Raw genomic sequence first — 21,574 nt, 5'->3', positions numbered from 1 at the left:
TTACAATATAAAGTCCCTTGAGGCGACTATTGTGTGAGAAAATGTAACTGAACTGAAGTGAATTGAACTGACTTTGTACTTATAGTCTTTTCACCGCTGCTGCTGTGGTTTCTTTGTACTCGATCACAGTGACATCACTCAGGCTGATCTCTGATTGGAGAAAATTAAAATGATGAACACTAAACACAGGAGCTCAGTTAAAGGAAATGTCAAATGAAGCATTAAATGTCATTATGAGTTCCCTATGCTGGGGACGTTACATTTATAGAGACGGAATTAAGCACATGTCGCCACGTTTGGCCCTGCCTCCCGGAGAGGTTTCACTCATGCTGCCCGGTCCTTGAAGGGGTGGACCCAAAAAAAAAAAAAAAAGGACAGGCAGCAAAGGAAAAGGAAAAACATTGGCGACACCTGCAGACTCCTAACCTGCTCTCTCTCGGAGCAAAAACATGGAAACCTGAAAGAAGCGGAAAGAAACAACTCATTCGGAATAAAAGGTGCATTAATAAAGTATATTTATTCGTCACAACTACTACGCGGAGCAGAAGCGAGCGGCTCAAACACTTTCCAAATAGACTCCCGGAGCGAGAAAGCGGAGGGAGGGAGGAAAGCGCAGCAGGTAATGGGAAGCTGATTCATCCTCACTCGGAAAAGTTCCGTTTCACGCAGATTTTCATTAAAACTTAAAGGAAGGAGCAGTGTGCAGACAGCGAAACTGTTTTTATGTACTTTTTAATTTTTGTATATATATATTTTTTACTTGTTAATTGTTCACGTGAGGCGTGGATGGAGTGAAATGCTGGTGCGTTCACAGGTAAAAGGCAAAACGCGCGTTTTCCCCTGTCTATGTCGTCTATTCAAACCCGCTGTTGTGATCCCGGAGAGAGATAAATGATTCGTTTACTGACTGTATTTGACTGTTAAGTGCAGGGGTTTCGCTTCCTACTGACAGTAGCAGTGGAGATCATTTATTGTTCATAGGAGTGCTCACAATGTGTGCGGTCCCCCGTTTTCACTTCTTTGTGTGGCTGCTCCATGCATTAGTGTGAAAGCGAGGTGGTTTTCCTCTAAGTAATACCTTACATTCTGAGTCCGATAACTCTAATTTACGGAGACGCTCATAAGTCGCCATACATCATTCATGAATTTGTGAGCTCTTTTATTAAGTTTAAATACGTCATGTTGAAAATTGTGGAGTTATGCAGTTGTCATTCACTGTGTGCATAAAAATGCTTTCGACAGCCTGTTTTTGCAGCTTGCCATGTGAACGGAAATTAAATAGTTTAACCGTGCGTCATCTGAAAAAGGGCTGATGAAGACAGGGTTTACATACTCCCATCTATGTATGTCAAAATGCTTTCCAAATGCTTTTTGACAGCGTGCGGTTATGTGTAATCTTTTTTCTGTTTTCTCACGCTCTGTTCTGGCGTGCCTGGCCACGACTCATATCAGGTTTCTCCTTCATACTGAATAGTCAGACTGAGGACAATGAATGACACTAATGCTTTGCATAGTATTAGAAAAAAATAGACAATAAACGTTGGGTTTAAAGTTAATCCGTAGATGGTGGTGTGCCTTACTTTGGTTTCCTGGTCATCCAATCTTTGTTTTCACCTGCAGTCTATTCAAAAGTTGTTTTTGAGCTCGTGAAGCTCAGGTGAGGTCTTCCTTCTGTGTTTGGACGTGAATCTTGTTTTGAACTTTCTATAAAGGGAAGATGAGCAGAACAATCGCATTTGTGGGCATTTAAAAAAAAATCTGTAATAGGCTAGATTAACCATCATTAGTTGTACATCACAGTAGTGTAATCCTATAGATATAAGTAAAAAAACTTATTTCACCCATTGATGTGCAAATCGATTTATAATTTCTATGTAGTCTTTTTTTCTTTTTGATATCCTGTCTTTCTCCATTAAATTTAAACTACCATCAGAATTAGATCCTGCTCTATTCTTAAAAATTTAGCTAGAAATTAAAATAATCATTTCCACCACTGTAAATGAATTGACCTGCCCACCTTTCCTTTACGTACTTTTATATGGAAGAAGTGGCATAATCAAAAAATATTCAACAATCATTAAAATATGTGTATTGAAATCAAAGCCGAGAAGAGTATTCAGTTAATAAATTAATAAACATGAAAGCATGATTCCTGATTTTGGTTGGTTAAAAAAAACCAACAACACAATTTTAACCATAATTTCTTCAAAAGTGTGAAAACTTGCATACTGGTAGATTTTTTTTTAAAGGTTCATCTTTTAAAAGCAGGAAGTACTTAATCTACCCAAAACTATAGCTGTTTTTTCATTATGGTTACCATAAAAAAAAATCCTCGATATTTTAGCCAGGACATTCACGTGGCTTACTTTCTACAATTAAATGAAAATTTTCCTAAAATAAAATCATGGCTACAGTTTATTCATGCAAGGGAGCCATTTATGGGTTAGGATTACATTAACATTCGGCTCATTTAATGGAACTTTTGCCTGTTTGGGACATGCAAAAAGTCTGCAGAGCCACAAGGCCTGCTGGATGTGCCCCAGCTGATGCAGATGAGTGTCTAGACAAAGAGCAGCCTGCAGACCTGCTGTGCAGCTTTGAAGTCATGCACTATTCACAGCTGAGACTGAAGTCACAGTGGATCAGGTGTGTGCTGATGATACAGTTACCCTTTCTACCACTGCTGTATCCTGTCTGAAGGCTATTGTTTTTCCATTCATGCAGGCAGCGAACTAAGCCCTATAAGAGTCTTCATCTTACTCACCTCAGGAAATGTTTTGAAACGTGGCACACAAAAATAGCAAGCGATCTCTTGGTCCTGACTTTGGGAGACAGTGGGGCTAAGAGGAGGGTCAGATCTTGGAGGTTAAAGTTTCACGCCAAACAATAACATAAGTGCAATAAATTTGGTGCAACATTCAATGCTTCAGTTGTAGCATGGCTATAGGTTACATTAGGCGGTGCTGTTATTAACCCGATGTCATAGTAACACCTCTGTTTTGTCTCCAGGTCTTTGGTGGATGGAGAGAAAATGGACGTGAACCAGAGGGAGCTGCCTTTATTTGTAAGTGACTACCTCCTTAGCTTGTGTGTGTCTGAGGTGTTTGCATAATGCAGGGTTGTCAAACTTATTCTGCATGATGGTCCACAGTTTCCATTACTGTCAAAGACACATTTAATTCCAATTCATAGAAGAAGAACAAGAAGTGCAATTTGAACAGCAGGTGTTTATTTTTTACATGCTTATTCTGAATTCTATTCTATATGGAAAAGTTGCTGTAGAAACTCTGGCTGATTGGGACCCACACCCAGTTTCACACCTTGGCTCAGGCGATTAGAGGATCATCAGGGGGTCCTTTTGTCCCTCTGTGGGGGGTCACTCCCACTAGGTTTATATCTGGGACTCTCCACCATTTGACCTTAGAACTGAAGAAGCTTCTCGGATGAGAGGTGAAACGTCTTCAAGTAACTTAAAGAAGTCCAGATGCTTTTCTTTGCAAGCTCCTTTGACTACGATGACCTGGATGACTGAGAACCTTCACAGACATGCTGTAGTAAATCAAAGAAATTGTCATTGGTCATTGCCCAGACTCTCTTGCAACTGCAAAACTGAAAGTCTTCATTAATATACAGAAAAGGTTTTATTTATTTTTCTGTGGACCCATTGTAAAAACAGAAATTTCTACAGGCGATAGTAAAAATTAAAAACAGAAGATTTTCTGTTCAAGTTTATCTATTAATTACTCTGGTGTAATATGAACAACAATGGCAATGTGGGGTGGGGTGTGTGTGGGTGGGTGGGTGTGGGGGGGGGGGGGGGGTATCTTTATCAGTAAGAAAAGCTGTGAACCTTAAGAAAACACAGTTGAAAGTGCAAAATCTATGCCCTCTTTCATATACTCCAAAGCCATCAAGTGGCCCAGATTGAGGTCTTTGCCAGGCTGATACTGACCCCAAAGCCTTATGTTTCAGGCATGATTTTTTTTTTACCTCAGCAGAAGTGTTTCCCTCCAGCTATCCTCCTCCTCTCTCAGTCCTGACTCTCTCTGTGTGCACTGGTTGACTAGTGAGCCTTGTGTCGCAGGTGAAACCCAACCCAGCAGGGTTTCAGTCCCTGGGGAAGCCAGGCTCTATGCCGCCCACCACATGACAAGGGCTTCTGAAAGCATGGCTCCCATAGTGAACATGGGACTAAGAATAATAGAGTATTCTTGGCTCTTTAAAAACTACTGGTTACACAAGTTTAAAAAAAAAAGAAAAGTGGATTTTCTTTTCTAAAATTGTCAAGTTGTTGTCTTTTCAACTTTTTTTGTTTTAACTTTTGGACGTTTTAGTTTTGTTTCGCCATCTCTTTCTCTCTTTTCCTCTTTCACTCTCTCTCTGCCTATTCTCCTGTAAATGTGGAAGCCTGGGTGGGCCAGTCACTGAAGCGTTGCCAGATTTCTGGTAAGCGGAGTGTCTGCTTGTTTTGCTGTGTCACCAGTTTGAGAGAGGGATGGTGATGGGGGTGGGGGTCGCTTCGAAATCGTTGCCTCCATTCGCTCACAGAATCTGATGGAGGGCCGGTCTCGAGGCCCAGACATGTGAATCATTATGGGCGCTAGAACTTACACATACTAAGAGGAAGTGGTGTCTCCACCCTCAGAGGACACAGCTGAACAGGAGCAACTCTCAGGACTGAATGAGATCCAGATTTCAATGCTGGGCTTTGTGTAGACAAGCTGTGGCACACTGCTGTGATATAAAGACTACTATTGTAGCATGCCTAGTAAAGTTTTATGGCGCACCTCCACGCACGCAACACAGTGTCATGCCCATAGCAAATACTGATGAACGAGATCAATGGAGAAGTGGCTGCCATGAGTTGGATGGAAAAAGCGTTGGGAGTTCCTGTGTGGAAGGAGATTTTATTGAGCTGTAGTTTAGCTTCAGGTTCATGCGAAAGTCATTTTGTTTGTCCAGGTGCATGATTGAATCAAACTTATGCCCCTGAAAGAAGAATGTGTGGCCATGTTGGTGAAATGGAAAGTGCAATTTTACCACAACAGAGGCTGAACTAACTGCATTTCCAGTTGTAGCAACACCAGCAGCTTGCTTCTTTCTTGGTTTGCCACCACATTCGTTCATGCTTAAGGATCTGAAACTATTAATGAGGCTTAAATGTGATAAACTAGACAGCAGATTTAAAAAAAAAAAACCAAAATTCTGCTGTTACTGCTATTATATAGAAATCTGCCTGACATATTTGTGTTCTGGAGGGGTAAATAGTAATTTTAACATTTTTTGTACATTATTTTATATTTTTCAGGTCATTTTAGTTGATCTAAATCTGTGGATTGCCAAATAAGGTGGTAAATAGGGTAACCATAACAACTGCTTAACATCAGGATGTTAGCAGTGCTGTTGTGAGCAAGTCAGCATAAATATTCAATATTCCGGCCAATTCAATATGCCGGCCAATAGTTTTTGGCTTTCAGAAATGAAACATAAATAAATTTCCCTAACATTTATTATGTGAAGTTATTTATTTACACATTTATGCTGTGTCTGACTCTGCTTGGATCACGTGGTTGTTATGTTTGTGGTCTTCCAAACATATGTGGTTCCAACAAGGAAGTTGCAAAGTGCCTCTGCTGGACAAACTATGCAATGTTAACATTCATAACATAGCTGAAGGGTGTTTTCACCTGGTTCCCTTTGTATTTTAAACTTGAATTTACTGGCTATTATAAATGCAGATACCAATTGATTGGCAAATAGCTAATATTGACAGATGATAATAAGAATAACCCAGGTTGATCCTGATACAATTATGGTACATTTTGTTGAAAAACAATTCTTTAAAATTGGCTCCATTTTTGTAATCTGGATTATTTTCTGTGAAAACGCTTTTGTATTGGCACATGTCAACATACCTGGCAGGACGATACATCTGTTATAGGCCAGTATCAGTTGTTAATATCAGCATATGCTCGCACATACACTTTATTAGAATAGAATAGCCTTTTGTCATTGTACAACAAAATTGTGGTTAAATATTTTTCGAGCAGAGGATGGTTTTGAGCCATCGACCTTTGGGTTATGGGCCCAGAACACTTCTACTGAGCCACTCTGCTTGGGACTCACAATCCCTAATTTAGGGATTAGGTCACTGGGGCTACAGTACGCTAGGTACACTTGGTCAACTGCTCATTAATCCAAAAAGCAACTCAGGACATGTAAACATGGTTAAGATGACCTGCTCGGTTTGAGCATCAGAACTGGGGAGGCAGGTGATCAGACTGGTTGTTTGGTTGTAACCCAGCGGCCCCCAACCCCCGGGCCACGAGAGTTAAGGCTCGGTTGTTAAACTTATGGTTTTCAGGGTTTTTTTCAGTTTTTATCGTTATTTTTTTTAATCGTTTTTATCGTTCCCTGGGTCTTTCCCCGTGTGTTATGAATACATCCTCCTTTTTTGGTACGGGTACTGATTTTATTTTGTTGTTTTTATTCGCGACACCTTAAAGGGCGGTCTGTGAAAATATTGTCGGACAAAAAAACGGTCCGTGGCCCAAAAAAGGTTGGGGACCGCTAGTTTAACCTACAACATGAAGAATTAAAGCTTTTCTGAAGGCAAAAGGGGTCCAACTTAATAGGAAGGTGTACTAAGTAAAGTGGCTGGTGAATGCATTGTTGGGCTCCACTTAAACCAGTACACATCTGCTTGCAAGGCTCTTTTTTTCCCCTTAACAGCAGCTTTTATCTCAGCGCAGTACTGCCACATTTTGACAAATGAAGATAGATTGGGTGTCCCCTTATTACAATGTTTGTTAGATTGCGAGTGTGGTTTGTGTAGTGTAATGGTGGTTTCCTTTAAACTATAGCAGGTATGTGTGTGTGTAATGGTTTATGGGGTTTTTTCCCCTTTAAGTGCTGTGATGATTGTGTTTGCTTTTCACATGTCAAACCAACAGAAAGACTCACGTTTCCAAATATTTATTGATGCGGAACAAGAAAGTTGTCCATAAAGGATAAAACAACATTACTTCACCAAATAGACACGCTCTCCTATTACAGCTGCTTTCTCAGATGTCGTAATTATTCATTTCAGTACTTCTTGAGAATATTATGTAACAGCTAGTCTACCGACAGGACTTTTCTTTGAGATGAATGGTTGTGGCACTGCACCAGCCCCTTTTGACATGTAGACTAGTTATTAGTATCCCATTTGCACAGCAGATTAAATCAGAGGTATGTGTCTCAGCTGAGCATGAGAAAAGGCCTTCAGCACTAGCTGGTTGTCACTCTCAAGACTCTGGAGTTTATGTTAGTTCAGATGTGAACAGCCCATAGTGTCGCTATGGTAGTGTGTGACGTACTGTCACATACTTGTGGTTGGACAGTTGTTTTGCTTAATGTAATGCCTTTGTGTGTGAACGTTCATGAGCATATCATCTTAGAGCATGTGGAAGTAAGTGGAACGGTGGCCTCTGTTGTTCTTTGATCAAATTAAATAGGCTATGAGGGTTTATAGTGACTCTATGATTATAGCAGACTCCATTGCACAGTGCAGTTTTTCTTAATGATACCAAATGTTATTTGTATTGGTTATTAAACTGAAATAACTATGCTTGAGAGCTGACATCAGTAGGTCTTTGCACTGAGGGGAGCTAACTGTTATTGGAGCTGTTTTTGTTTTTGCGGTGGCACTGATCTTACTCCCCTGACGTCACCCGTGTGATACACTCAGGAGATCATGGCAAAGAGCTGTAGAGCTGACAACTACAGGTTTCCTGGAGACCGGGCAGCAGATTTGATGTTGTTTTTCCTCCCACCCCCCACACTGAATGGACAATAACATGCGGAGGTTAGAAGACCATCTCTCTGGTGTATCATTTAGTGTTTTAATTTGTGTTTAGTGTTAGTGTTTTAATAAAAATAAACATTAAAAACAAAGCAGCCCAGTTGTTATGTCACACAACAGCAAAAGCACCTTGTGGATTCATAGCAGGCATATATGAAAAACCTTGTATTCATAACTAAATATACTCCCCGACCTTCAACCTTGCCACGTGGAAGGCATGAAGTAAAAAACCACAAGGTGTTGAATATTTCATTGTTACTGGATCAGGTTGTGTCATGACGGTGCCCTGGAAAAAAGGCCATAGATCACATCGGTGTGTTGTCATATCGCAACCCCAGCCAACCTCTGTTCTAATCTCCAAGACTCAGGAGGTACAGATTTGTCTGATCAAATTTTGCCCCTCTTAAAGTAATATTGTCTGAGGCTATGGGACAATGTTGAGACAATTGAGTGGAAACTATATCCTCTGTGCAGGATTCAAAATGCAATCAAACAATATTGTGTGATGTGTCTTTTATAGACATTTACAAAGGAATACAGTATAAAAAATACAGAAAACTGCACATAGCATTAATATCTAAATAAATTCTATTACATTTTTTTTGTAAATGTACTTTTATGAATGACTCTTCATGTGGAGTTAGACTTACAGGAAATAACGAAGGCTACACAAGCAGCAGGATGAAATCTTATCTTCTGTTATGCGGAAAAACAATCAGAGATAAGTGTGCACTAAGTGGTACTGCAGCTAACCGCTGAAAACGGAGAAACTGCAGCTTGAGTCAGACCTGTTTATCACTTTCAAATAGCAGCCTCGCAAACAACAGGAAGATAGCAACTCTTGAAACCCCCAAGGGTTTCCAAAGAACAGGGGTAAAGGTTAGAAATTTGACTGGAACCAGATTTTAAGTGCAGTTGAAATGATTATAGACTTTTTGTTTTGTTTTGTTTTTGTTTCCATGGGAAAGATTGACCTATACTCGCATGTATAATATAGGTCAAAACATGTTTGAAGACATAAGTTGTCCTGAGAAAAAAATTCCTTGAAAGTGAAATCACTGCAGGCACTTCCAATCCATTAGAAAGTGACATGTTTTAGATAAGAGTATTGCACACAATGTATCTGGAACGTCAGAGTCCGGACAAACTGTTTGCCGACTCTCTTATGGATGAACATAATACCAAGTAGATGAATTCCAGTGTTGAGCTATCTATACTGGCACGAGGACAGTGTTTACAGAGGACAGTTGTCCTTCCAGCATATTCCTGATTCGATGTCATTGTGTTTTCTTTGCAATGTATGAGCTGGAATGCAAGAAAACCTTGGTGGTTTTTGCTGGTGTTTGTGTACAAACAGAATAAGTCAGTGCCGTCATGTTTCCTGCTGATATCCATAAAAGATGGTAAAGTTATGACAGTCGTATAGTCGGATAATGCAGGAAAAAAGGCTAGAGTGGGTTAAAAAGTAGAATCTCTTCATAGGATAGATTGTGAGAACATAAGAGCCCCTGTTTTCTTCCTGGGAAAACACAACAGGAGGGTTAAGTACAAGGAGTGCAGTAAAAGTTGTGAAACTAAATCGCCCATTTTTTGCCTTTTTAAGTTCGGGTTTCTTACAGTATAGGTCACACTTAGTGGCTCGGTCACACTAGATTTAAAATAGGATGGCCTGTTTTTACATTTTGCATCCTAGGAACAACTGGTGGTTTCCCAGTAATTGCATAAACTTTTTTTATGTTTGGTGGTATTATTGTAGGGTCTGCCTTACAATATGAAGCGGCTTGAGGCGACTGTTGTTGTGATTTGGCGCTATATAAATAAAATTGAATTGAATTGACAGATTGTAAGTAGTTGCAGTGATCATTTGGTCACCAAGAAGTTGAATGATAAGCCACAGGTTGCCTGGTGGGAGGCAACTTGTCTCCAAACAGTCACAGTCTGACTTGGACTGACTACAACCACACTGTGACAGATTGGTAAAGATTTGCAGATGTAGCCAAGTACAGGATAGGGTAGGGGAAATTAAAGTAAGATGGAGAGAATGGGCCAATAGCTAGATTCGCAGGAGGGATAAGGGAGTTGCGTGGAGAAGAATGACTGGAGCCACAGGTAAAGTTGCTATGAATTGTATTAAACTATTTAGCAACAATTTAACAGCATTTTATGAACAGGAATGAAAACATAAAATAAAATACAGTGACAGCAATAATAATAACAGTCAGAATCCTATCTGAGCTCAGATATGTCAGTCTTGCCGGCTTAATAGTCAGTGTTCAGTCAAGTCAAGTCCAACAGGTCAAAAGTTTGTGATTGGTGCGATTTCGTCCTACCGCACTGTTGCAATTGTTTGTGAGAGAAGAGCAACCTGCCCTTCTGGGCCAACTCAGAATGGCTGTGGTTCGGTTCGGTTCAAAGGGAAAGGCTCGCCATCTTCCTCGTCAGGAAGAGATCCAGGTCTCACGATCCCATAAAAAAACCTAGCCTGTAAACAACAGGACTATTACTAATTCAGTTCACACTCTAATGATATACATGGCCATATGTAAATAATGTAAGTGCTATAACAAAACAAGCACAAAACATTAATTCTAATTTCTAACTATAGTCTATACAGTGCATCTTAATCATGAATGCAATCTTTAAATCACAATCAGCTTATTCTATCGTCAAGGTGCACATTTCTATCAGAAATCAGAAATAAACCATAAACTATGGTAGATTATTTTTTTTTACAGTATTGCCCTTTAACTGAATTACAGGAGCATTGCTTTACACTGCATAGCAATGAAGCAATATATTATTTACACTCAATGTACAGAATAAAATTACCAAAAGAATATACAAAAACCCACAGGCTGTAGTTTTACAGTATGTGGTAACGTATCAGCACAGTAAGAATACACACGGACATCTATCCAGTGCCGCTCGAGCATCAAATGTAACAAAATAAAGTAGATTCATGACCTTTAAGATCAACATTAACTTATTCCATCATCTAATTTTAGTGCATTTAATATTCAACAAGTAATACTAGAACATCATCAGCACACAAGCTGAGTGCTCAAAATGGCTGAACTCAGTGAGAAACCCCGTGTGTTCTCCCACAGTGAAAACGTGGTCAGCTACAGCTATGAGCATTAGGCTAGTTAGCTTTTCAATTAGCCTGATCCGCCCAGTCCCAGTTTAACTCACCAGCACACTTCTAATGTTCAACTCTCAGAGAGGATCTTGTTCAACTCTCAGAGAGGATCTTGTTCAACTCTCAGAGAGGATCTTGTTCAACTCTCAGAGAGGATCTTGTCCACTTCATCCGCTCCCGCGCAGATCTACAACATTGAAATCGGGCCATTATATTCCCTGTTAACTTCTTGTTAGCTTTTTAGCTTCAAGGTTAGCTTAACAGCTTCTGACTCACCGCGATGGTTTCAAGGTCCGAAATGTTCACAATAAATCAGGTCCGTTTCTCCAAGGTCCATGCAGATCTCCGGTATGGATATTTGCTCAATTTATCAAGTTAATAGTTATTTTCCAGCGAAAAGCTTGGCGGTGAAAATCAGTGATGGTCTCGTGCACCTCCGTCTCTCTCTGTGTCTGAGCACGTGACGGTACAGAGCAGGGGAAGGCGGGGCTTGTTCCTTCCTAACCAGTAGGGGTGTTAAATATACTCTTTGGGTTTTATTCTTATATTTATAGTATTTATCTTTTATTATTGATTTATTTTTGATCAACTCAGTGATTAACAGAGTAATGATAAATCCCAATTAACAATAACATGTTGTAGTGCATTACTGAGTCGTGTAAACTCACTGGGTTACATCCTCCCCTCTTAAATCTCATGCACGTCCCCGTGCATGGCTCTGGTGGAATAGGTAACATCATGAGCAAGGGAGTCGATGAAAGCTTTGTTCAATCCTTGAAAGAGTGATTTAACCACTGTTACTAGTGGGTTACCTAGCTGAGGATAAGTGAGTCTTTGGGATGGTTGGCGAATTCTTTCAGATCTTCTGATCTGTGTTTCTGTTTGCAAGGTTTCAGGTTCATCATCGTTTTCAACTTGTCTTTCAGGTGAAAGTTGATGAGTTGAGTTCTCTGACAACGGTGAATCTGACAAACTGGTCGACAAAACATTTTTGTCTTTTCGAGTGTCTGTTTCAGACTCACTTGGTGTGTTATTTTGTAGGCTTGTGTCACTTTCACTTGGTGATACGTTTGCTTCACTTTCACGTTCTGTCTGAGGTAGGTCTGTTTCACGGTCCATTTCAGGTAAGTTGGTGTCAGTTGAACTTCCAATTTCGCCTTCAGGTAAGTATGTTTCAGTTTCGTTCTCAGTTTCCTTTTCAGGTAAGTCTGTCATGTCCGGTAATGTGTTAGGTTGTTCGTTATCATTTACAGGATCTTTGTTTTGTTTGAATCCTTGGGTTGGCGGTATGGCGCATACTTGGTAAAAATGTCTGTTTTTCACTTGTGGAGGTTCAGGGTAAGAAAACTCATCTTCCTCTTCCTCAAGTGTTTGGTCGGAGTCAACTTCCAAAGCTGAACTTTGTCTTGTGCGTGGTCTGTTAGTTTTTGTGACTCGCTCGGGTTCATGCTCTGTTGGTGAGAGAAATCCACAGGGAAGTAACAGATCTCTGTGGAGCGTTCTGTTGGGTCCATCTCCGTTTTCTGGTTTTACAGTGTATACTGGTAAGTTTTCCATTTGTTTGGTAACAATATACACTGTTTGCTCCCATTTGTCCGCTAATTTGTGCTTCTCTCTCAGGCGGAGATTTCGAACCAAGACTCTGTCTCCCACATGTAGTGTGGATTCACGGATGATTTTGTCAAACCGTTTCTTGTTTTTGTCTGCTACTTTCTGGGAGTTTTTGATGGCTATTTCGTAGCTCTGTTCGAGGTAACTTTTCAACTGCTTGACGTATTGAGAGTGAGTCAACTGTGGCTTGTTTGGCTGTGGCAGGCCAAAGGCAATATCAATGGGCAAGCGAGGCTGTCTACCAAACATTAACTCATAAGGAGAATAGCCTGTTACATCATTTTTTGTACAGTTATAAGCGTGAGTAAGTGGTTTTACGAAGTCACGCCAGTGATGTTTCTCAGTGTCTTTCAAGGTACCAAGCATACTGAGTAATGTGCGATTGTATCGCTCAACAGGGTTGCCACGAGGATGATAAGGACTTGTTCGGACTTTGCGGATACCGAGCAGAGAGCACAGTTCTTTGATTGTACGCGATTCAAAGTCTCTCCCTTGGTCGCTATGAAGTCGCTCTGGAAAGCCATAATGAACTAAGAAGTTCTCCCATAAGTTCTTTGCAACGGTGGTGGCTTTCTGGTCTTTGGTTGGAATGGACACAGCATACTTTGTAAAATGATCCGTGATCACTAGGACATCTTTAGTGTTTTTACTGTCTGGTTCTATTGAGAGGAAGTCCATGCAGACTAGCTCCATGGGCCTGGAAGTTTTAATATTTACCAGAGGAGCAGCCTTGTCTGGCAGGGCTTTTCTACGGACACATCTCTCGCAAGCTTTCACTTTCTTTTCGACATCAACTGCCATTTTTGGCCAGTAGAAACGTGACCGAATGAGTTCCAGTGTGCGTTCGACCCCTAAATGCCCCATGTTGTCATGAAGATTAAGCATAACTGTAGGGCGTAAGGAATCAGGAAGGACTAACTGCAACAAGGTCTCTGGCCCCAACTGGCGTTTCCGGTACAGTAAGTCATTTTGGAGGTCAAGACGTTTCCACTCCCTTAAAAATAAGAGAACATCGTGAGACTCAGACTTAGTATCGGCTGGTGGACGTGAGTCAGCTGCCAGCAGCTTGATGACTTTACTAATGGCTGGATCTTTTCTCTGCAGGTTGACAAGATCAGTATGGGTGTATCTGGGTAAGGCTAGGAGATTGTTATCATTGCCTTCTTCTTGAAACATGTCTGGAATGGCACCCGCAGACATGGCAAGTGACTGGACTAGAGCACAAGAGGGTTCAGTCTGATCCATAGCCATATATCTTTGACAGGCTGCCATCACGGTATCGGATTGAAGTTGGAGCTCGACATCTTTGACTGAGGACAAGAGATGGGATCTGAACTTATCAATGCGCTGACATTCCTGGGTAAAAACTGGATCGTCTTCAGGTTTGTCATGTGGTTTCCTAGATAGTCCATCTGCATCAAGATTTTGTCTCCCAGCTCTGTACTTAATGTCAAAGTTATAGGTGGACAATGCAGCCAACCAACGATAACTCGTGGCATCAAGCTTTGCTGTGGTCAGAAGGTAAGTCAATGGGTTGTTGTCGGTGATGACTGTGAATGTGTTTCCATATAAATAGTCATGAAACTTGTCAGTTATGGCCCACTTTAAAGCTAGAAATTCTAACTTGTGGGCGGGGTATCTAGCTTCACTATGGGATAGACCACGACTTGCATAGGCTATAACCTGTGTGGTTCCATTCTGCACTTGATAAAGAGCTGCCCCAAGTCCGGTTGTACTGGCATCTGTGTGTACCAGGTAAGGTAGCTTTGCATCAGCATACCCAAGGACTGGTGAGGTGGTGAGTTTTTCAATAATAGTTTGAAACGATTTCTGGCACTCTGGTCCCCAACGATCACCAAAGGGCTCTTTGGGGTTCAGATACTTTGGATCACTGGGTGGGTTTTTACTATGCTTTCGTCTCGGAGGATAGCCAGCTGTGAGGGAGGTGAGGGGCTTGACAATTTTTGAGTAATCTTTGACAAATCTCCGGTAATAACCGGTAAAACCAAGAAACGATTGGAGTTCTTTTAAGGTTTGGGGTCTCGGCCAAGTCTTGAGTGCTTCAGTTTTTTCGGGATCAGTCTTTACGCCGTCTCTAGATACAATGTGGCCTAGATAACGGACTGATGTTTGGAAGAAACGACATTTGTCGGGCGAGAGTTTCAGCCCGTACTCTCTGAGTCGCTCAAGAACATGAATGAGTCGGGTCTCATGATCTTCAAGGGAACTGGAAAAGACTATCAAATCATCCAAAAAGACTAACACTTCTCTCAGATTGATGTCTTTCATACACTTTTCCATAAGCCTTTGGAAAGTGCTTGGGGCATTTGTTATTCCCTGGGGCATACGATTAAATTCGTAGAAGCCGAAGGGGCACACGAAGGCTGTCTTTGGCTTATCTTCTTCACACATCTCGATTTGATAGTACCCTGACTTAAGGTCCATCACAGAGAACCACTGAGATCCTGCAAGAGCAGAAAATGACTCCTCTAAGTTTGGCAAGGCATAGGCATCGCGGATGGTCTGCAAGTTAAGCTTCCTAAAATCAATGCATAACCGCACATCACCATTCTTTTTGCGGACCACCACTATCGGTGATGAGAATGGAGATTCAGATTCTCTGATTATGCCTGCATCTAAGAGGGCTTGTAAGTGCTTTTTAACTGCCTCGTAATCATGGGGATGAATCGGGCGAGATCTCTGTTTGAAGGGGGTTTCATCTTTTAAGTTGATGTGATGTTTTACATGTGTGGCATGCCCAAAATCAAGATCATTGTGTGAGAAAACATCAGAGAAGGTGTTTAGCTTTTCAGCTATCTTCTCTTTCCACTCTTCAGATAGTGGTGATTCACCAAAGTCGAAACTGAGAGGGGGTCTTGAGGTTGAAGTCTGCTGCTGAGAGTTACACGTTGCAGACACCTTTTGGTCGCCTTTCTCAGGCTCAGGACATGGCATGACACAGTCAGGGGCAACTAGCTCAGCAATTACACAGTTAGTGGGCAATGTAATGTCATGGTTAGTCTCGTTTCTCAGCAACACAGGAACTTTATAAGGTCCGTGCTTTGGCAGAGATATAAGGCAACAATCTACAAACACACCACCAGGTAGGGAGCCGGTAGTGGGCTGTTCAATAAGTGCACACTGTTCAGGCTTAGCGTGGCTAGCATGCATAAAACCTTCCACTAGTAGCTTTTGATTTGCAGGAAGGACTTCTTGGGTTCTACTTTGAAGTTTTACCAAGCCGATCTTGCCACTGTCACTTTGTCTTTTTCTGGATGCTAATGTCTTTAGCACTTGTTGGTATCCATAAGGGAGTACCTTAAAGTCAGGTAAGGTGTTCTCACAAAGATGCTCATATAAGGGGTCAAGTGTATTTGTGCCAATTAGTAGAGGTGTGTCTGAGTTTGAGCGAATGTCAGGGACAACTAAGGCAAGAGTAGATAGTTCAAGCTCTGACTGATCGAGATCTTTGGGGAACATGATACTCGTCTCAATGTATCCCAAGTAAGGGACTGTCTGACCATTCGCACCTTCGACCTCTAGGAGATCACTGATGGGTTTTATAGGATGATCAGGTAAGTGTTCTTGATAGAAGGATTTGGCAATAGTGGTTACTTGAGAGCCTGAGTCGAGCAAGCAACTACATTCAACGCCATTGATAACAACTCTGGCTGTGCATTTTCTACCCACAAGTCTTTTGGGAAGTTTAGGCACTGAGTGAACATTAGCTGTTTCACATTGGGCTTTTGTTGTCTTTTTCTCAGTGGGACTTGGTTCAGATTTAGCACCCATCTGTCCCGCGACAGGGGCTCCTTCTAGTTTAAATTAAATGACTCATCAACTGGTCTGGATATTTCCCATTCTCGCTGCTTCTGTCTGAGGGCATTCCTTTTAGCTGCTACTAATGCTGGGTTGGGATCATTACTACAGCTGGAAGCGATATGACCATCTTCTCCACACTTGAAACAGTATCCAGGTTTGGGTTTGGCTGACACTGCAGCAATTTGTGGTATCTGTCCCGGCTTGTTCTGAGTTTTGGTACTTGGGTTCCTTTTTGCTTCCTTTTGAAGTTTCTGCGATCTTTTCTCTGTTTTATCAGCTCTGAGCTGTGCGATTTGAGACCTGAGGTCAGCAATTTGCTTCTGGAGGTCAGACGAATTGCTGTCCATTTCATGCTCATAATCGTTCCTACCTTGAGAGCGTGTGGTTTGCACGTTAGAATAAACACGAGTCTTTTGGATCCCCAAATGTTGTTTCATGCGGGTTGCTTTACTTGCCTGTTTGTCCTCCTCGGTGCGTAGGTGGAGGAGTAGCTCTGCAAAATGAGGTGGGTCGTCTTTCTTTTGTTCAAGTTGAAGGTTTGCAATCAATGAGCTGTCCCAACACCCTCTACAAAACTGTCTCAGGAGCTGTTTATTGATGTCACTAGAAGCAATTCCGTCTCTTTTTATGACTAGGTTTAGCACTGTGTGCAATCTTTGCAGGTAATGTGAGGGTTTTTCACCTCCATTCTGATTGGTGTTTAAGAAGCGAGCAAAGAGTTCGTCACCGTCCTCTACAGTTGCATAGGCAGAATCAAGATGTTCAAGGTAAGTTTTGGGGTTTGCTTTTGGACCAAAAGCTTTCACCAGGTCCGCTGCAGGGGGTGAAAGACTTTCAACAATCTTTCGCACAACTTGAGTTTCGGTGAGCGAGGGATCAGTCAAGCAAAACTCTACGCTGCTGCGCCAAGTGTCATAGTCAGTTTCGAAAGGAGGATGTGGAACTCTCCCTGAAAAAGGTTTCAGTCTGTATTGCGAGTTTGGTGGGGGAATGACTTCACTGCTTTTAACAATGTGCTCTACAATAACCCGCTGCACTTCAGGTGTGCTTAAAAGGTTGGTGGGAATCTGAGGGGTTTGTTTCTCAGCCTCTGCCGGTGGGTGAGTATTCAAGGCACTTACATGGTTGCTATTGGGTGTTAAAGGAGAAGAAGGTAGGGCCTCATCACTGTGGGGCACTGGCTCTTGTTCAGTGGAAGGCTCAACTGTGTGGACATCCCCTCCCAATGACTCCCCAATTTTAGCTAGTTCATCCATCAAAAGGTCTTTAAACGATCGGTTGCTTCGTGCTGCCACATCTTTAAGCTGTGACAGGTAAGTTACAGTAGCTGATGCGCTGGTTTCAATGCTATACGCACTGGCTAGGTCTCGAACGTGATAGACAACTTCAGGTTTCACAGTGCAAGGTCTGTCATAAGGCAAATATCTTTTCTCTAGTTCTTTAGCAGTAGCCTCATGTTGAAATTCCACAATAATCTGACCACCAGTTGGTAGCTTAATCTGCCTACTGACAGGACCGAAAGCTTCTAAGAACTCAATTATTTCTTTATCAATGTCTGTGTTAGTTAAACCACTGACCAAGACAGCATTTTGAACTTTAACATTCTCTGTTTTCACAACTTCCATGGTTAGGACACGTAAAAGTACCAGTATAAAAAAATACAAGTCACTGTGAAGCTCCAGGCACTCTTAATCGTTTTATTAAATTTTGGGTGGACTAACAACTCTGCAAACCCTCCTGGCTGGCTCGCCACTTTCTGTAGCCAAGTACAGGATAGGGTAGGGGAAATTAAAGTAAGATGGAGAGAATGGGCCAATAGCTAGATTCGCAGGAGGGATAAGGGAGTTGCGTGGAGAAGAATGACTGGAGCCACAGGTAAAGTTGCTATGAATTGTATTAAACTATTTAGCAACAATTTAACAGCATTTTATGAACAGGAATGAAAACATAAAATAAAATACAGTGACAGCAATAATAATAACAGTCAGAATCCTATCTGAGCTCAGATATGTCAGTCTTGCCGGCTTAATAGTCAGTGTTCAGTCAAGTCAAGTCCAACAGGTCAAAAGTTTGTGATTGGTGCGATTTCGTCCTACCGCACTGTTGCAATTGTTTGTGAGAGAAGAGCAACCTGCCCTTCTGGGCCAACTCAGAATGGCTGTGGTTCGGTTCGGTTCAAAGGGAAAGGCTCGCCATCTTCCTCGTCAGGAAGAGATCCAGGTCTCACGATCCCATAAAAAAACCTAGCCTGTAAACAACAGGACTATTACTAATTCAGTTCACACTCTAATGATATACATGGCCATATGTAAATAATGTAAGTGCTATAACAAAACAAGCACAAAACATTAATTCTAATTTCTAACTATAGTCTATACAGTGCATCTTAATCATGAATGCAATCTTTAAATCACAATCAGCTTATTCTATCGTCAAGGTGCACATTTCTATCAGAAATCAGAAATAAACCATAAACTATGGTAGATTATTTTTTTTTACAGTATTGCCCTTTAACTGAATTACAGGAGCATTGCTTTACACTGCATAGCAATGAAGCAATATATTATTTACACTCAATGTACAGAATAAAATTACCAAAAGAATATACAAAAACCCACAGGCTGTAGTTTTACAGTATGTGGTAACGTATCAGCACAGTAAGAATACACACGGACATCTATCCAGTGCCGCTCGAGCATCAAATGTAACAAAATAAAGTAGATTCATGACCTTTAAGATCAACATTAACTTATTCCATCATCTAATTTTAGTGCATTTAATATTCAACAAGTAATACTAGAACATCATCAGCACACAAGCTGAGTGCTCAAAATGGCTGAACTCAGTGAGAAACCCCGTGTGTTCTCCCACAGTGAAAACGTGGTCAGCTACAGCTATGAGCATTAGGCTAGTTAGCTTTTCAATTAGCCTGATCCGCCCAGTCCCAGTTTAACTCACCAGCACACTTCTAATGTTCAACTCTCAGAGAGGATCTTGTTCAACTCTCAGAGAGGATCTTGTTCAACTCTCAGAGAGGATCTTGTTCAACTCTCAGAGAGGATCTTGTTCAACTCTCAGAGAGGATCTTGTCCACTTCATCCGCTCCCGCGCAGATCTACAACATTGAAATCGGGCCATTATATTCCCTGTTAACTTCTTGTTAGCTTTTTAGCTTCAAGGTTAGCTTAACAGCTTCTGACTCACCGCGATGGTTTCAAGGTCCGAAATGTTCACAATAAATCAGGTCCGTTTCTCCAAGGTCCATGCAGATCTCCGGTATGGATATTTGCTCAATTTATCAAGTTAATAGTTATTTTCCAGCGAAAAGCTTGGCGGTGAAAATCAGTGATGGTCTCGTGCACCTCCGTCTCTCTCTGTGTCTGAGCACGTGACGGTACAGAGCAGGGGAAGGCGGGGCTTGTTCCTTCCTAACCAGTAGGGGTGTTAAATATACTCTTTGGGTTTTATTCTTATATTTATAGTATTTATCTTTTATTATTGATTTATTTTTGATCAACTCAGTGATTAACAGAGTAATGATAAATCCCAATTAACAATAACATGTTGTAGTGCATTACTGAGTCGTGTAAACTCACTGGGTTACACAGATAATTGCTGTCTGACTTAAAAACGCAGATGGATTGTCAAGATGAGCACAAGTCACCTGGGACAAGTTTCTTTGCATATGTGGGCTTGATTCAACCGGTTGCCAACTGACTATACAATCAAGGTTGCTGAGCATCTGTGCCATTTTGTCTCTAATTTTGTGAAGGAATTTCTGAATATATATTTCAAATACATGAGGTTCTGGCTGGACTCTGAATGTAAGTAGTTAATGCAAATTAATGTTTAGTGAGAAATTCTGTGCATGTTGATGGCAATAGATTCGCAATAAGTTCATGATTATCATCGATGTATCAGAGTTAATTGCTTTGTTATCACATTCTCTTGCACACTGACAGCAGAGTGGCTCTGTCTTATTACTGTTTTATCACTGTCTTGATGCACAAAAGTTGCTCTGAATTGCAACTGATTGCAAGTTCTTGCAAACTTGGTACACATCTTTGAAACATCATCATTGGACTCAATCGCATAAGTTGGTGATTTCTAGCCAAAGTGATAGAATATTCTTCAGTTCTACTAGAAATCATGCTCAAGGGTGATAATATTGCCTGACTTTCTGTTTCTCAAACCAGGGACAAGTGGAGGCTCATGTAAGGCTGCAAACCAGAGTTTCTGAACATGCAGATTTCTACATTGTTGTACAAGGCTCTAGACTTGCACACGTGATTAGAGCAAAAAGAGCCAATGATGGCTTGAGTCTCTGCTTCACAGTTCCAGGTATGTCCTTTAGTCAACCACTTTGGCTCTCACGTTGTCATCACTTCCTGCTTTGATTTTTTAAAATGATTTTCTCTATATTCCACAGGCCACAACCTTGAGGAAGTTGTTTTTGTCACATCCTACTTTCACATTGAGAACAAAGTCAAACCTTGTGAGGGGGAAGCGTCCTTTAAGTACGTCAGGGATGATGCCCAGGAAGTAGCAGAATACCTAAGTGAAAACAGAGACCAGCTTGACCCCCAGAGCTTCTTAGAGATCCTGAAGAAGTTTCCTTGTTGCGCACAGGGAGAGGATGATGAGCTCTTTGTTGAACAGTTAGCTCACCTTGAGCAGGAGGTGGAGATCAATAAAAGTTCAGCTGATCTTCGGCTGCTGGATGAGAAGATCACACATGCTTTGGCTAACATGGATTACCCTCAGCAGTGGAAAACAGATGGCCAACCTAAAGAAGGTAATGAAATGAAACGTCCAACTTTAAGTCGGAGGTTAGTTTCTGGAGACTTCAGTAACCACTTGCATCTCAGGTTTCTATCTCTAAAGCCCAAATGTGTTTTCGTATTATTTTTGCTTCATGTTCTTTTTCCATGGTAGAATAATTGTACACCACACATCTTTAATGACTTTAAAAAGTACAATTGTGGGTACACAACTTTGAATTTATTTTGAAGCTTTCATCCACACAGGCTCAAATATATACATGCTTTGACTTTAAACTTTTACGTGGTGCTGAAGATTCTTTTATGTCTTTTAATGTGACAAGGTGAAGGCCTATTAACATCTCGTTAATAATCATGATTCAATCATGATTCAATCAT

General features: G+C 41.2%; 2 protein-coding genes across 3 annotated transcripts in view; one reads left to right on the top strand and one right to left on the bottom strand.

Annotated features, from left to right (window-relative positions):
- The first annotated feature begins 562 nt into the window (after nucleotides 1–562).
- Nucleotides 563–21,574, top strand: part of arhgef28a (Rho guanine nucleotide exchange factor (GEF) 28a) — a 62,584-nt gene continuing 41,572 nt past the window's right edge. The window contains exons 1-4 of the mRNA XM_085359949.1: nucleotides 563–619; nucleotides 3,010–3,064; nucleotides 20,612–20,756; nucleotides 20,845–21,210. Coding sequence (XP_085216075.1) covers nucleotides 3,032–3,064; nucleotides 20,612–20,756; nucleotides 20,845–21,210 — 544 coding nt within the window. The 5' untranslated portion in view covers nucleotides 563–619; nucleotides 3,010–3,031. The remainder of the gene's footprint in view (nucleotides 620–3,009; nucleotides 3,065–20,611; nucleotides 20,757–20,844; nucleotides 21,211–21,574) is intronic.
- On the bottom strand, nucleotides 10,203–12,898 carry LOC146629254 (uncharacterized). Of its 2 annotated transcripts, none has more exons than XM_085358458.1 (2): nucleotides 11,259–12,898; nucleotides 10,203–10,325 (listed from the first exon to the last, which is right to left on the bottom strand). In XM_085358458.1, exon 1 carries the CDS (start codon nucleotides 12,840–12,842, stop codon nucleotides 11,670–11,672), a length of 1,173 nt encoding a protein of 390 aa, XP_085214584.1. In that variant the 5' UTR covers nucleotides 12,843–12,898; the 3' UTR covers nucleotides 10,203–10,325; nucleotides 11,259–11,669. The 2 variants fall into 2 exon arrangements, with proteins under 2 accessions (XP_085214584.1, XP_085214583.1); XM_085358457.1 differs by lacking the exon at nucleotides 10,203–10,325 and adding an exon at nucleotides 10,835–11,169.

The sequence above is a fragment of the Diplotaxodon limnothrissa genome, linkage group LG7 (assembly GCF_057381915.1).
Source record: "Diplotaxodon limnothrissa isolate DT_005_m linkage group LG7, D_limnothrissa_male_GT1.1, whole genome shotgun sequence".
In the NCBI taxonomy this organism is placed as follows: Eukaryota; Metazoa; Chordata; class Actinopteri; order Cichliformes; family Cichlidae; genus Diplotaxodon; species Diplotaxodon limnothrissa.
Note: the sequence above shows the minus strand (reverse complement) of the source record. Positions and strands in the feature narration are given on the sequence as shown.

Bases quoted from the DNA above. Each gene is read 5' to 3' on its own strand.
- LOC146629254 (XM_085358458.1), bottom strand. From the start codon at position 12,842: ATGTTTGGTAGACAGCCTCGCTTGCCCATTGATATTGCCTTTGGCCTG.